Raw genomic sequence first — 17,689 nt, forward strand, 5'->3', positions numbered from 1 at the left:
TTTAAACGTACTGTGCAGCTCGTTGCTAATCAACGAGGTTTATGGAAAAACGTGATTAATTAAAATTTTGCTTTTTAATTAAACTTATAAAACAATATTACAAAAGACTCGGGATCCCGATTATAAAATTATTTACAAAAAGTTTTAACTGTTTAACTGTTACATAAAATAAAGGTCGTCTAACGACCAGTTACAAAAATCAGCCTTGCTGTCCCGAGGATCGTACGCTCCAGGCCTAACCGCCCCGACATGTACAATCTCATAAGCTCGCTCACGGTCCATCAGCTATAGCCTTGCCTTTACCTACACATAAACGTAAACTGTAAGTCGACAGACTCAGTAAGAAAAGCATAATAATACTCATACATAAATCTAACTGTCGTGTCCAACACGATACTGAGTCCCGCTACTGCCATGTCCAACATGGTACTGAGCCACTACTGCCATGTCCAACATGGTACTGAGTTTTGAACGTTCACAGGGACGGTACTATTGACAAGTATCCTCCTGATCGGTCGAACCGGTCATACTCCGGCTGCTGGTCATACTCCAGCCTGTACCGACGGGATAGGTCAATAGCACGGAACCACCAACCAAATGTCAGCCTGATCGGTCGAACCGGTCATACTCCGGCTGCTGGTCATACTCCAGCCTGTACCGACGTGACAGGGTTGGATGGTTCGAAGCCAACATACAACTAATGTAATCTAATAGGCTTCCTACATGCACGCTAAACATGTAATCTACATATGCATACTGTTATACTAATCTTACCTGGATTCCGAATTCAGGTGTGCCGGTCAACCTGACTGGAACTTTAGCTGAGTGGCGGATTACTGGCTCCTAAACCATAAAAATCATAATGCTATAAGTGATACGCTAAATCACTTCCCGGGGACTTAAACTAGGAACTAAAAGTTTCCCTATCGATAAAAAGCATGGCAATACCCCCTAAAACATAAAAACGAGGAAAACTAGGGTTTCTGAAAATTCCCCAACCGGTAGACCGGTTGCCCAACCGGAATTCCGGTTCTGGGAAATTCAGGACCCTCATCCGGAATTCCGGATGCACAACCGGAATTCCGGTTCCTCGCAGGCAGCAACATCAAATTTTCATAACTCGACCAATTCAACCCCAAATTGATTCAAACTTTTCAGACCTGTTCTAAACCTTCCCTAGAACATTTCTAAGGCCTCAAAATAACCCAGAATACTCAGAAACAAAAATCACCATGTGAGCTCCAAGCTTTGAGTTAAAACTCAAACTTGGCTAAAGCTCACTCACAAGCCTCAAAGCTAGCTTAGAATCACATAATCAAGCATAGAAACACTGCAGAAAACAAAACCTAATTCATGCAATAACTACAGCCACCAATTTCTCAATTTTTTACTTGAAAACCTTAGTTTCTTAACAAGAAAATTAACCAACTCAAGCAAGAACAACTAGCATGCATTTCAACCTAACTAAACATAATTAATTCAACATTTTAAACATAAAAACAACAACAATCACAAGCAGCAGCAACAACATCAAAAAGCATGCATTTCACTCCATAATTCATCATTTTTTTAAGAAAACAAAGAAAGACAAATAAGAAATACATACCACAATCAAGAGATCACTAGAGTTTGCAAACCAAGCTTGAATCACCACAAAAATCCAGCTTTTGAACCCCAAGTTTTCAGCCGAAAAAGAGAGAGAGAAAAGAGAGAAAAGCTTCCAATTTTCTATTTTTTCTAAACTTTGAAATTTTGAAAAATAAACTAATAAATCACTTAACATATATTAACCTTATTTCAGCAAAGTAATAAGCATTTAACAAGTCTTTTTCAATTAAATAAAATCACTAAAAGACAAAAATATCATTGGGGCAAAAAGACCATTTTGCCCCTCCACTCTAAAATCACATAAAACACACTAAAGGGGTATTTTGGGAAATTCTAAATTCCCGGCCATTCCCGACATTCCCAATGTCTAAAACCCGTCCCAAAACTACTAACATTCTAAGTTGTGATTTCTACTGAGCCAAACGCCGAGTTCCAAAATACCGGGCACCAGAAATGCAACAAATGAAAACTACTGAATAACATAACCATGCATTTCTGAATTCCATAAATAACAGTAATAAATTATTTAAATAGCTATAAATAATTTCATAATTAATCATAATTAACCGATAATTTCCAAATTAACTAAGCGGGCTTTACAACTATTCCCCCCTTAAAAGGATTTCGTCCCCGAAATCTAACCTGAATAACTCTGGATATTGAGCTTTCATATCTGTCTCTAGCTCCCAGGTGGCTTCCTCCACCTTGCTGTTTCTCCAGAGAACCTTGACCAATGTTATGGTCTTATTCCGAAGGACTTTATCCTTTCGATCCAGGATCTGCACTGGCTGTTCCTCATAAGTCATGTCTGGCTGTAGCTGAAGGCTCTCATAACTGAGTATATGAGAGGGGTCTGAAACGTATTTTCTCAACATCGAGACATGGAATACGTTGTGAACTGCTGATAAGGCTGGAGGCAATGCTAAGCGATATGCCACTTGACCTATCTTCTCGAGAATCTCGAAAGGTCTTGTAAATCTAGGGCATAACTTGCCTCTTTTCCCGAAACGTTTAATCCCCTTCATCGGAGATACCCGTAAAAACACATGTTCCCCTACTTGGAACTCAACATCTCTGCGTTTCGGATCTGCGTAACTCTTCTGTCTGCTCTGTGAGGCAAGCATTCTAGCTTTTATCTTCTCTATCGCCTCATTGGTCCGCTGAACTGACTCTGGACCTAGGTATTTCCTCTCCCCTGTCTCATCCCAGTGGATAGGGGATCTACATTTCCTACCGTACAACAGTTCATAGGGAGCCATCCCTATCGTACGCTGATAACTGTTGTTGTAAGAAAATTCTATCAACGGTAGATACTTATTCCATGAGCCCTCAAAATCCATAACACAGGCTCTCAACATGTCCTCCAATATCTGAATTGTCCTTTCGGACTGACCATCTGTCTGAGGATGGAATGCTGTACTGAATTTTAGCTTTGTACCCATTGCCCGTTGCAAACTCTGCCAAAATTTGGAGGTGAACTTCGGATCCCTGTCCGAAACTATAGACTTCGGTACCCCGTGAAGTCTTACTATCTCTCTGACATACAGTTCTGCCAACTGATCCACTAAAAACGTTGTTCTAACCGGCAAAAAATGAGCAGATTTCGTAAATCGGTCCACCACTACCCAGATGGAATCAAATAAACCCGTGGTCCTAGGTAATCCGACCACAAAATCCATCGTAATATCCTCCCATTTCCATTCTGGTAGGGTTAGAGGCTGCAACAACCCTGCTGGTCTCTGATGTTCAGCCTTAATCTGCTGACAGGTGAGGCATCTCGATACGAATTCTACCAAATTCTTCTTCATACCGTTCCACCAGAAGTACGGTTTCAAATCTTGGTACATCTTAGTGGTGCCGGGATGCAGAGAATATGGGGTAGAATGAGCCTCCTCAAAGATCTCATTTCTAAGTTCCACACTGTTCGGAACACAAACCCTGGCTTTATACAAAAGCATCCCACTGTTTGACACTGAAAAGTCCTTGGCTTGACCAGCCAACACCTCATCTCGGATCTTCACTAACTCCGGATCTGTCATCTGAGCGACTTTTATTCTTCCTAACAGATCAGATTGTAGCGTTAAGTTGTGAAGCTGACCTACCACAAACTCAATGCTGGATCTAACCATATCCTCTGCTAGCTGAGGTGAGATCTGAACCATACTAGCTACTTGCCCGGGACCCTTTCTGCTCAGGGCATCGGCCACTACATTGGCTTTTCCGGGATGATAGAGGATCTCACAATCGTAATCCTTCACTAATTCCAACCAACGCCTTTGTCTCATATTCAAATCCTTCTGAGTAAAGAAATATTTGAGACTTTTATGGTCGGTATAGATCTCACACTTCTCCCCATACAGGTAATGCCGCCAAATCTTCAGTGCAAAAACCACTGCAGCTAATTCTAAATCATGAGTCGGGTATCGCTGTTCATAATCCTTTAACTGACGGGAGGCATAAGCGATGACCCGATCAGCTTGCATCAATACACACCCCAAACCCTGTTTGGATGCGTCGCAATATACTACGAACTTCTCCTTGTCCGAAGGCAAAGCTAGCACTGGAGCAGTAATCAACCTCTGTTTCAGCTCCTGAAAACTAGCTTCACATTTATCTGACCAGATAAACCGCTGATTCTTCTTTGTAAGCTCGGTTAGGGGCATTGAAATTTTGGAGAACCCTTCGACGAACCTACGATAGTACCCAGCTAAACCCAAGAAGCTTCTGATCTCTGTCACTGTCTTCGGTCTTGGCCAATCCCTGACGGATTCAATCTTCCCGGGATCCACCTTGATCCCATCCTTGCTCACAATGTGCCCTAGGAATGACACCTGAGATAGCCAGAACTCACATTTCTTGAACTTGGCATAGAGCTTATGTTCTCGAAACCGTTGTAGTACCATCTAAAGATGTAACTCATGCTCCTCTTCTGATTGAGAGTACACGAGGATGTCGTCGATAAACACAATCACACAGATATCGAGGAAATCCTTGAATACTCTATTCATCAGGTCCATGAATGCTGCAGGAGCATTGGTTAGTCCGAATGACATAACCAGAAACTCGTAATGTCCATACCTAGTGCGAAAAGCCGTCTTCGGAATGTCCTCCTCTCGGATTCTCAACTGATGATAACCCGAACGGAGATCAATCTTAGAAAAGACCGTCTTCCCTTGAAGCTGATCGAACAAGTCATCGATCCTAGGTAATGGATATTTATTCTTCACCGTCAGCTTGTTCAACTCCCTGTAGTCGATGCACATCCTCATAGATCCATCCTTCTTCTTGACGAATAAAACCGGGGCTCCCCAGGGTGACACACTGGGCCGAATGAACCCTATGTCAAGCAACCCTTGGAGCTGAATCTTTAATTCCTTAAGTTCAGCTGGAGCCATCCTATACGGGGCTTTGGAAACCGGTTCCACCCCTGGTGCCAAGTCAATCACAAAATCAATCTCCCGCTGAGGTGGTAACCCTGGAAGTTCTTCGGGAAAAACATCCAAGAATTCCCGAACCACTCTGATGTCTTCTGGCCGAATGGTATCTGGCCGAGTGGTGTCCACCACCACGGCCAGAAACCCTAAGCAACCGCCGTGCAACAATTCTCTCGCTGACATAGCCGAGATCACCGGGATCCGAGATCCCTGAACTGAACCAACAAATACAAATGGTTCCTCACTTTCCGGTTGGAAGACCACCATCTTCCTTTTACAATCAATGCTCGCCGAATATTTAGATAGGAAATCCATTCCTAAAATAATATCGAATTCGACTAAACTCAACTCTATCAGATCAGCACTTAACTCTCTACCATCTATCCTGATCGGCATAGACCTAATCCACCTATTGGAGATAACCAATTCTCCGCCAGGTAACAGGGTTCCAAACCCTGATTCATATCTATCATAGGGTCTACCCAATTTACTAAAGACTCTGGCCGCCACATAAGAATGTGTAGCCCCAGAATCAAACAGCACTGAATATAGCGAGTTGTTAATAGAAAGCTGACCTGTGACAACTGATGGGCTGGCATCTGCATCGCCGCGTGATAGCGAACACCCCGTCGGGAGTGGGTATCGCCGGAGCTCGCGTGCCTACGGCTCGGAGCTGGGGACAATCCCTCTTGAAGTGTCCGGGCATGCCACAATGAAAGCATCCCTGACCTTTGCACTCGCCCTGATGGTGCCTCTTCCAGCTAGGGCACTCGGGATAGGAGAATCGGGTCTCAGTACCACCAGGACGACTCCCTCTGTTCTGGTTCCCCCGAAACCTCTTGTTCTAACTCGAGCCACCGGAAGCAGTGGGTGCTCTCTTCCTCTGATCAATGGCCGAACCACTACTCCCCCTGCTATAGCCTGATGCAGGAGGGGTAGGAGCCCCGCCACTAACCGGAGTACTAGCTGATTCTGACATACACCCCACTGCGCCTCGCCTCGCAAAGGCCTTCTCCACCATCTGAGCATAGGTGGTGCTGTCGTCTGTGGTGATCATCAAATCATGCCTAATCCTGGCATTCAACCCGTCCAAATACTTCTCCTTCTTGCTGAAGTCGGTCGACACAATTCCTGAGGCTAACCTCGCCAACCGATCAAACTGAGTAGCATACTCAGTGACGCTCATGTTCTCACGCTGGGTCAGGTGAGCGAACTCTTTTCTCTTGGCGCTTCTGACCGCCTCGTTGTAGTATTTCGCGTTAAAGAGTTCCTGAAACCTTTCCCAGGTCATGGTGGTGACGTCATGGATCTGAGACACCATGTCCCACTAGACCAAAGCGTCCTCCTGGAACTGGAATGTGGCGCATACCACTCTGTCGTTACCGGTGACACCCATAAAGTTCAGGATCTTGGTGATCACCGTCAGCCATTGCTCGGCTTTCATTACGTTCGGACCTCCCAGGAACACCGGAGGTGCTTGCTTCCGGAACCGCTCATACAGAGGTTCCAATCTATGGGCCGCCACCACTATCTCGGCCTGGGCAGCAGGGGCAGGTGCCACTGGAACTACGGGCACAGGAACTGCAGGAGCACCCTGCTGTCTCAACCTCTGAATCTCGAGGTCTTGTTCTTCTATCCGGGCTTGCATCTCCGCAAACCGTAACTCCCGCCCGTGCTCCCTGATCGGCTGGGGGAGCCTGGGCAGCCTGTGGCGGGTTCTCATCACCCCGGCCACGAGCCCTGCCTCGGGGACCTCTACCTCGGCCCCTAGCAGGTGGGGGAAACTGAGCTCCCTGTCCTTGGTTCGACCCTACGGAGTTGCCCTGACTCCTGGTAGTCCGCCTGGCGTCCATCTAGTTAGAACCGCCTGCGAAACCAAGAGTTGGCATATCAGGTCGTATTCAAGGAGAGCTTACTAATGCCGCTTAATTTGGAAATTAAAAACGAAACATGCGCCTATTCTACTATCAGGCTACTAACATGCTTCCTAACAGGCTTTTCTTTTTCATAACTGAATAAAATAAACTACTAAAGCAATAAAGGCTTACTGAACCGTGAAACGAGCTAACTGCTGATGATGATTGTACATGTCGTGACGATCTTCGGAAGACAACCTGGCGGCTCTGATACCAAATTGTAACACCCTAACTAACTTAGGCGTATTACGTGATTTTTAAACGTACTGTGCAACTCGTTGCTAATCAACGAGGTTTATGGAAAAACGTGATTAATTAAAATTTTGCTTTTTAATTAAACTTATAAAACAATATTACAAAAGACTCGGGATCCCGATTATAAAATTATTTACAAAAAGTTTTAACTGTTTAACTGTTACATAAAATAAAGGTCGTCTAACGACCAGTTACAAAAATCAGCCTTGCTGTCCCGAGGATCGTACGCTCCAGGCCTAACCGCCCCGACATGTACAATCTCATAAGCTCGCTCACGGCCCATCAGCTATAGCCTTGCCTTTACCTACACATAAACGTAAACCGTGAGTCGACGTACCCCGCAAGAAAAGCATAATAATACTCATACATAAATCTAATCGCCGTGTCCAACACGATACCGAGTCCCGCCATCGCCATGTCCAACATGGTACCGAGCCACTACCGCCATGTCCAACATGGTACCGAGTTTTGAACGTTCACAGTGACGCGTACTATTGACAAGTATCCTCCCGACGGCCGAACCGGTCATACTCCGCCTGCTGGTCATACTCCACGTACCGACGGATAGGTCAATAGCACGGAACCACCAACCAAATGTCACACTGATCGGTCGAACTCTGGGCCATACTCCGACCGCCGGTCATACTCCAGTACTCGTACCGACGTGACAGGGTTGGATGGTTCGAAGCCAACATACAACTAATGTAATCTAATAGGCTTCCTACATGCACGCTAAACATGTAATCTACATATGCATACTGTTATACTAATCTTACCTGGATTCCGAATTCGGGTGTGGCCAACCTGACTGGAACTTTAGCTGAGTGGCGGATTACTGGCTCCTAAACCATAAAAATCACAACGCTATAAGTGATACGCTAAATCACTTCCCGGGGACTTAAACTAGGAACTAAAAGTTTCCCTATCGATAAAAAGCATGGCAATACCCCCTAAAACATAAAAACGAGAAAAACTAGGGTTTTTGAAAATTCCCCAACCGGTAGACCGATTGCCCAACCGGAATTCCGGTTTTGGGAAATTCAGGACCCTCATCCGGAATTCCGGATGTACAACCGGAATTCCGGTTCCTCGCAGGCAGCAACATCAAATTTTCATAACTCGACCAATTCAACCCCAAATTGATTCAAACTTTTCAGACCTGTTCTAAACCTTCCCTAGAACATTTCTAAGGCCTCAAAATAACCCAGAATACTCAGAAACAAAAATCACCATGTGAGCTCCAAGCTTTGAGTTAAAACTCAAACTTGGCTAAAGCTCACTCACAAGCCTCAAAGCTAGCTTAGAATCACATAATCAAGCATAGAAACACTGCAGAAAACAAAACCTAATTCATGCAATAACTACAGCCACCAATTTCTCAATTTTTTACTTGAAAACCTTAGTTTCTTAACAAGAAAATTAACCAACTCAAGCAAGAACAACTAGCATGCATTTCAACCTAACTAAACATAATTAATTCAACATTTTAAACATAAAAACAACAACAATCACAAGCAGCAGCAACAACATCAAAAAGCATGCATTTCACTCCATAATTCATCATTTTTTTAAGAAAACAAAGAAAGACAAATAAGAAATACATACCACAATCAAGAGATCACTAGAGTTTGCAAACCAAGCTTGAATCACCACAAAAATCCAGCTTTTGAACCCCAAGTTTTCAGCCGAAAAAGAGAGAGAGAAAAGAGAGAAAAGCTTCCAATTTTCTATTTTTTCTAAACTTTAAAATTTTGAAAAATAAACTAATAAATCACTTAACATATATTAACCTTATTTCAGCAAAGTAATAAGCATTTAACAAGTCTTTTTCAATTAAATAAAATCACTAAAAGACAAAAATATCATTGGGGCAAAAAGACCATTTTGCCCCTCCACACTAAAATCACATAAAACACACTAAAGGGGTATTTTGGGAAATTCTAAATTCCCGGCCATTCCCGACATTCCCAATGTCTAAAACCCGTCCCAAAACTACTAACATTCTAAGTTGTGATTTCTACTGAGCCAAACGCCGAGTTCCAAAATACCGGGCACCGGAAATGCAACAAATGAAAACTACTGAATAACATAACCATGCATTTCTGAATTCCATAAATAACAGTAATAAATTATTTAAATAGCTATAAATAATTTCATAATTAATCATGATTAACCGATAATTTCCAAATTAACTAAGCGGGCTTTACATCAGACCTCTGAAACTTCTTCCTCGGATGACATAATTTGTGCAATACCAACTAGTGTCAGGTTTAAGATCATAAGCCCAAAAACTCTCTGATTTCAGATAGATATTATCTATCCATTTAACCCATAGAAGGTCTTGCTTAGTAGAAATCGCCCAAATGTACTTGGCCAGGATAGATTGGTTCCATTTGATACATTTTTTTTAAAACCTAGGCCACCATAAGCCTTCGGCAGACAAACTTTCTCCCAGGAAGCAATGTGGATCTTACTTCTGTTACCGTTCATTCCCCAAAGAAAGCCTCGATAAAGTTTTTCAACTTCCTTAGTCATGCTATGCGGAAGAACAAAGATACTCATCCAGTAATTTCTAAAGCCAAGTAAAACAGAATGTATTAGTTGAGCCTTACCAGCAAAATAGAGATGTATGCTCGACCAAGTATGTAATCTCTGTTTGATTTTATCCACAATGATCCCACAATCCTCAGCTTTCCACTTTGTCGGTCTTAGAGGGACTCCTAAATAAATCCTAAATTTTTTTAATACCAGCATAAATTGTGTATTTTAATTAATTATTAAATTTAATTAAAACACAATTTTCGTCAAATCGTTGATTTATTATTATAAACTAATTTATAAAAGCACGCATGTAGCATCCCTAGGAGTTAGGGAGTTACAACATAGTATTAGAGCCTTGACCTATTTGGAAGTGTGGTCGACGAGGACGTTAAACCCTCAAAGGGGGGTGATTATGACAGTCAGAGTCTCGTGAGCCAGAAGAGGAAAGACTGGGAGGTATGCAATCTCACATCGCATGGGGAAGATTAAGGTTAAATAATAAATAGTATTCTTTTATTATTATTATTTTTTGTTTTAAAAAAATAATAATTATAAACTCTAAATCGTGGTTTCGAACTAAACTAATTCATTTTGGTTTGAGCAATTTATTGATTTGGTTTAATTTCTAACATTAAAAAGAACAGCTATACTTGGTTCAAAAAATATAAAAAATCATCCAAACTAACATGTGAACACTCTTATATCACATAAATTCTATTTCGTTAGACTGAAATATTTAATTATAAATGGGCACTTATTGTTGTTTTGATTTCTCAAAAATAATAAATAAAAAATAGAAAGCCGTTTCATTCAAGTGGATGTATTAAAAAATTTAAAAGGGGTGAATTAGTCATTTAAATAGGTAATAGGAATTTAGGATATCTAGAAGAAAAATTCATTTTCGCTTGCAATTAGTCTATATATATAGAAATATATATTTCTTTTTTATTTTCCTAATATATATAGAAATCTCCTTAAATAATTGCTTAGTTTGACAAAATAAAAAAAAAAAATAATTGCTTTAGTAGTTACTCCAACTACTTTTAAGGTAGTTATAAAAAATATTGTTATATATTATTTTTAAATGTTATATAACATTTTTATAAAAACGTATGTTTATTGTCTTTTTAAGGTAGTTATATATATAAACTATTTTTAAGGTATGTTTATTGTCTTTTTCTTAAATGTTATTTAATATTTTCTGCTAAAAAATTGTTATATAATATTTCCATAAGTATTGTTTTATCTTTATCTTTTCTTGTTTTAGGAAAAAGTATTGTCTTTCCATTTTATTTATTTTGCTGGAACAAAAATAAATAAAATACATGATAAAGCTATTTCAAAATACCATTTCTAGTTTTTTGTTGAATTAAAAAAGAAAAAAAAAAGAAAGAAAAACCATTTCTGGTTACACCACAAGTGGTTCAGCATTATTTTTTCTTTTTTCTTTTTTAAGAATTAGTGATTATGTCTTATCTTGTTTGTAGTATCCAAAAAAGACTACATTGTATACTAATTAATATAAATGAATTTTAAAGATATTAGGAAAAAAAAAAGAATTTTAAAGTTTGTAAATTGTAAAAATAGATGTACACCACCCCTAACTATTACTTTACTCATCCTTTTATGATAATTACTAATTAGTATAATGCATTAGGATTAGTGGTGAATTCATATAACATTACTATTTACTATAATCACCTCCCAATTCTTCACTCCTTGTGCATTCATAATCAAAACATAATTGTTGATAGGTTCAAATTGAAAAATCATATTTAAGGTTGCGTTTGGTTGGAAGTAATAAAATGAAATGGAATAGAAATAAAACAAGTTTTATAATTTTATTCCATTCCTTTGTTTGGTTAGATTAGTATTGGAATATCATTCTAATGGAATGACCTTTCCACCATTTTAGTAGAATAATTATTCCATTTTAAAATGGAAGGAAAGACCATTCTAATGTAAGATTTGAAAAAATTTAATAATTTTTTTATCAAATTTTTTTATGCTTTTTAAATTTTATTCCATTCTATTCCTATTTCAATTCTCATTTTCAATCCTATTCTTATATTTTCATTCATCCCAACCAAACGTCACCTTAATTTTTTCTTATGATCTTCATAAATATTGAAAATCAAAAATAATTTATAGAAAGACCCATTTTTTTATTTAGACATAATTTTTTTTTTTTTTTTATGAATGCTTCAAACCCATCCGTATTAGACTCATTTTTAACTAAAATACATAGCAAGGTAAGCATATGGATTCCACGTGTCAAGGGGGGAACCTACTCGTGGAGAGATTATTATTGCTTTGCACCCGGACTCCCTGAGCAAGGGTGCACTTGGGAGTAGGCCCCCCATATCAAGATAAATGATTAAGTAGATCTTTAACTATCCAAGAGGCACTAAGCGCTCGGATCACAAGTTCTCCGGGACTCCATCATTAAAGCAGGTCACTGTACATGACTCCATCATCAAGTGATGACTATACACTATCACATCAACCGCACATGGAATAAATTTTGTATCACTAAACTCTTACAATGAAAGTTGAGTAGCACCTAGAGAAGGGAGATGAACCTTTTTTCTTCCTTTTGACTCTTTCTTTTTCCTATAAATACTTAGAATTGTAATAGGAAAAAAAATTTTTGGACTTACACACAAGGGTGGGCTTTCAGACTAACTTAAATATTCTTTGATCAAGAGAACATTCTCTCCATAAATAAAAATGACTCGTGCACTACAGTTCATTAATACTGGAATCACGTAAAAAATCTATTCTTTATTTTTCGTAATCATCTTTACTCATACTTATTTAATGGTTACTGAAAAATTTTGGTCAACCGTCCTTATTTTAGACGAGAGTAGCTTGACTCATGCATAACATAAAGAATATATACAACTAAACTTTGGAAGAGTTCAAAACAACCATATTATATTAATTTAGAATGCCAAAGCCAAAATCCCTATCATCTTATTCAAAGATGATAGGCACAATTGGTACTAAACTTTGGAAGAGTTCAAAACAACCATATTATATTAACTTAGAATGCCAAAGCCAAAATCCCTAACATCCTATCCAAAGATGATAGGCACAATTGCTACTTCTATTACTAATTCTTTTGGCTCAACAGCCATCCACACCTTTTTTATTTTCTTAAGGACAATAATACCTAATCATAAATAGTTTGGCATGGCAACAAAATATTTTTTTTTTCTTAATGAAAGTCAATAATGTTAGGACTTGTTAATGCTAATTGTTTGTAGACTTATTTAAGTTTTACATTATATTTTTAATAAAAAAAATTATTTTTTAAATTTTCGCCATTAACCCATAAAAACTTTAAGTAGCGTTTGGTTGGAAATAGTGAAATGAAATGAAATATAAAAGAAACAATTTCTATTTCATTCATTTATTTCAACCAAAATATAATGTTTAGTTGGAGGTAATGAAATAGAATGGAAATGAAAGGAAACAATTTTTGTTCTTTTGTTTGGTTGCATATTAAAGTATTAGAATTTAAAATACTTTTTCCACCATTTTAGTGGAATGAATATTCTATTTTGAAATGGAAGGAAAAATTATTCCAATGTATGATGAGAAAAAATTTAATAATTTTTTTTATCAATTTTTTTTATGCATTTTAAATTTTATTTCATTCTATTCATATTCCGATTTCCATTTTCATTCTCATTCTCATTCCTATGTCTTCATTCTCATTCTCATTCCTATGTCTTCATTCTCATTCCTATATCTTCATTGCTTCCAACCAAATACCACCTTAGAATTTGTTTTATTATGGTAAAATATTTACTTTCTAATCCTTCCCAAAATGAAATAATAAATAAATACATGCACATAGCCTCTTTGAACAAATGGAAACCGTTCGTTTATATATACAAAAAAATATACGTTAAAAAAAAGGTCAAATACAGAATCAGAGCCGTTGGATGAGCAAAGAGTGACACAACCTTCAGCCATATATATATATCTGTCTCTATTCTCTAATCTTCTCAGACTCAGCTCAAGAGCTTCACCCTCCTAAATTAATTTTGCTATTTATTTTTTAATTTTATTTTCCTCTTTGTCACCACCACAGCCGCCGACTCATATACATATATACATATATTTATAGAGAGAGAGAGAGAGAAGTGCAGGGATATGGGTATGGTAGGGAGGAGAGATATCGACGATCTTCCGAAGAACGCCGCCAATTACACGGCGTTGACTCCGCTCTGGTTTCTGGAGAGAGCGGCGACCATACATCCAACTAGAGACTCAGTGGTCCATGGATCTCGACGCTACACCTGGCTTCAGACGTATCGTCGATGCCGCCAGTTTGCCTCTGCTCTCACCACTCATTCCATCGCCCTCGGAAGCACGGTACTACTTCTTTTTTACTTACCTACTTACTTAATCCTTTTGCTAAATCTGTTTGGTTGCCGAGAAACCGGGCGCCGTACTTAAGTTTCGGTTGAATCATTCATACTCAAAAGATTGGCATGTTGTAAAGTTATATATGATTTAATCCGTGTGGGACAAGACAATACATACTGATTGTGCTCACCTCAGCTGAGGTGAGCTGATGAATGAGTCATGTTATTGACTTTTTCAATTTTGTAATATGTCATTTCTACATTTATTTATTTTAATTTGAATTTTTCATAATTTGTATGGACAAAAAAAATAATAATAATAATAACGTAGTTCGTTTCTTGATTCTCTCGGAATGTTATGGTTACACAACAGTAAAAGAATCTTACTTTATAGTTGACTTTAATTATTTTGGGTGCTAGGACTGCGTGTTGAAACCTGAGATTATGGCGAAAAAGAATGTAATTAATGAAATTATGGGTTTGGTTCTGTTTTACTTTGTATATCAGTGAAGTAATTGATACTGAATAATGAAATGTACTGAAGAAGAGATTGTTTGAAATGCGTGTGTAGATACCCATATACACATGTATGCAGTATGTATGTATATAATTTATAAATGTTACTAAGAACTAAGAAGCCTTTAGTTGTTGGTTTCCTCTTTCATTGAGTTTATAATGTCAGGTATATGGGTATATTGAACTTTGGATATTGCAGGAGCACATTATAGAAGTAAGATGTAATAACAAAGATAATTAAGAAAAACATATGATCAGAATAGTTGGGTGAAATCTTCATTTGTTATTCAAGCTTTCCGCTTTCGTGCTGGAATGACAGACTACGTCTCTAAACCAAGGCAGGCTAGTGATTAGAGTGAAGTGATAGATTATTGGTTTTTTTGTTTCATTTCTTTCACACCAGAAAAGAACTATGTTTCATAGAAACTTAGACATGGAAATCTTATTTTGTTATATTTTCTTTCCCTGTAGCATCAATATAGTTGGAACTAGTAACTAGAGCGAAGTGATAGCAGGGTATAGCTTATGCAAAAGAGTTACTACTTGTTGGTATTTTCGTTTGTTGAGAATTATGGGGTTCCATCTCAAAATCAATTGGCAATGGTAGAGTAGCCCATGTTCTTATATATGACTTAATTTTCTACCATTTATTCCATGTGGGACAATGTTCACAATATTGTTTCATTTTTTTTACACCAGAAAAGAACCACGTTTCAGAGAGAAACTTGGAAATGGAAATCTACTTTGTTATATATCTTCCCCTAAAGCATCAATATATTAGGAGCAGAAGAAGATGAACTATGTCTCTAAACCAAGGCAGGGCTAGTGACTAGAGTGAAGTGATAGCACTAGCAGGGTAGCTTTTTCAGAGAGAGTTAGTGCTTGTTGTTATTATTGTTTCATTTCAATCACACCAGAAAGGTACTATGTTTCAGAGAAACTTGGAAATGGAAGTCCTTTTTTGTCATAGCTTCTTGTTTCTCTACAGCATCAGTAATTTATTTAACAGAATTTGAAGTATTTGCAAATTTTACCTTTGATGTTTTAGCAGGTTCCCACCATTATTTGATTCATTTCTGCAATTTATGTATCTACGTTTGCTGATAATGTATAAATTTGCTGTCTGATTTTATTTATATTCAACAGGTAGCTGTAATTGCTCCAAATATCCCTGCACTTTATGAAGCACATTTTGGTGTACCAATGGCAGGGGCAGTTTTGAATGCTGTGAACATCCGTTTAAATGCATCAACCATTGGTTTCCTTTTGGGTCATTCATTAGCTGCGGCTGTGATAGTAGATCAGGAGTTTTTCCCCTTGGCTGAGGAAGCTTTGAAAATCTTAGCAGAGGAAAGAAAAAGTCATTACAAGCCTCCACTTCTAGTTGTAATAGGTGATGAAAGCTGTGATCCTAAGAATCTTGAATATGCTTTGAAGAGAGGAGCCATTGAATATGAGAAATTTCTTGAAGGGGGTGACCCTGAATTTTCTTGGGAACCACCAGAGGATGAGTGGCAAAGCATTGCTTTGGGTTACACTTCTGGTACGACAGCAAGCCCCAAGGGGGTGGTATTGAGTCACCGTGGATCATATCTGATGTCTTTGAGTGCTGCTGTTGTTTGGGGGATGAATGAAGGAGCTATATACTTATGGACTCTACCCATGTTTCATTGCAACGGTTGGTGTTACACTTGGGGTATGGCTGCTATGTGTGGTACAAACATATGTCTACGACAGGTAAAAGAAATGATCTATACTTCTTACTTACATAATATATTTTAGACACGAACCTTTCTTCATTTTGTTTTTGTTTCATCTTTGCAGGTTACAGCAAAGGGTGTCTATTCCGCCATAGCCGAGTATGGTGTTACTCACTTTTGTGCTGCTCCTGTGGTACTCAACACCATAGTGAATGCCCCAGCAGAGGATGCTATCCTTCCTCTCCCTCATCTTGTACATGTCATGACCGCTGGTGCTGCTCCACCTCCATCAGTTCTCTTTGCAATGTCCGAAAAAGGCTTCAAGGTTGCCCACACTTATGGTCTCTCTGAAACTTATGGTCCTTCCACAATATGTGCATGGAAGCCAGAATGGGATTCACTTCCTCCTATCAAACAAGCTCGACTGAATGCACGCCAAGGTGTTCGATACATTGCATTGGAGGGCCTCGATGTGGTCGATACCAAAACAATGAAGTCTGTCCCTGCTGATGGAACTACTATGGGAGAGATTGTTATGAGAGGAAATGCTGTGATGAAGGGTTACTTAAAGAATCCAAAAGCTAACAAAGAATCTTTCGCTAATGGTTGGTTTCATTCAGGTGATCTAGCTGTAAAACATCCAGATGGGTACATAGAAATCAAAGACAGATCAAAGGACATCATTATCTCAGGAGGTGAGAATATAAGTAGCTTGGAGGTTGAGAACACTCTGTATTTGCACCCTGCAGTGTTGGAAGTATCTGTTGTGGCCAGGCCCGATGAGCGTTGGGGAGAGTCCCCATGTGCTTTTGTAACATTAAAGCCCAATATCGACAATTCCAACGAACAAGGTTTGGCTGAAGATATCATTAAGTTTTGCAGGTCCAAAATGCCTGCTTATTGGGTCCCAAAATCAGTTGTTTTTGGACCATTGCCAAAGACAGCCACTGGTAAGATACAAAAGCATGTACTAAGGACCAAGGCCAAAGAGATGGGGGCCCTTAAGAAGAGTAAGTTATAAGTTAGATATATTTATTATTTACTATATATATATGTATGATGCTGACTGATCAGATCAATAAAGATATGCTTCTTCTTCTTATTCATATACTTCTCTATATGAAGGAAAAAAAAAAGGAAAGCTTTTAGTTTGAGATTTGGGACTGTTCTCCACATCTCATTCCAATGTTTCTGTCTTTATTATTATTATTATTGTTATATTACTTGGTTCAGACGGAAGTGAAAGCATTAGTGGGGCCAAATGTGGTTTCATTATATGATGACCAATGACCATGATGATTATCCACTTTCCCAGTCATATATAACACATTAGCATTACC

At 38.6% G+C, this 17,689-nt stretch overlaps 1 protein-coding gene across 1 annotated transcript; it reads left to right on the forward strand.

Annotated features, from left to right (window-relative positions):
* Window positions 1–13,635: 13,635 nt before the first annotated feature.
* LOC115724162 (acetate--CoA ligase CCL3) lies at window positions 13,636–17,455 on the forward strand. Its single transcript, XM_030653628.2, has 3 exons — window positions 13,636–14,140; window positions 15,796–16,386; window positions 16,474–17,455. Exons 1-3 carry the CDS (start codon window positions 13,919–13,921, stop codon window positions 17,368–17,370), a joined length of 1,710 nt encoding a protein of 569 aa, XP_030509488.1. The 5' UTR covers window positions 13,636–13,918; the 3' UTR covers window positions 17,371–17,455.
* Window positions 17,456–17,689: the final 234 nt, after the last annotated feature.

This window comes from Cannabis sativa, chromosome 9 (genome assembly GCF_029168945.1).
Source record: "Cannabis sativa cultivar Pink pepper isolate KNU-18-1 chromosome 9, ASM2916894v1, whole genome shotgun sequence".
Taxonomy (NCBI): domain Eukaryota; kingdom Viridiplantae; phylum Streptophyta; class Magnoliopsida; order Rosales; family Cannabaceae; genus Cannabis; species Cannabis sativa.

Bases quoted from the DNA above. Each gene is read 5' to 3' on its own strand.
- LOC115724162 (XM_030653628.2), top strand. From the start codon at position 13,919: ATGGGTATGGTAGGGAGGAGAGATATCGACGATCTTCCGAAGAACGCC. The intron at 14,141-15,795 runs GTACTACTTCTT...TATATTCAACAG, and splicing joins CCATCGCCCTCGGAAGCACG to GTAGCTGTAATTGCTCCAAA. The intron at 16,387-16,473 runs GTAAAAGAAATG...TCATCTTTGCAG, and splicing joins CAAACATATGTCTACGACAG to GTTACAGCAAAGGGTGTCTA.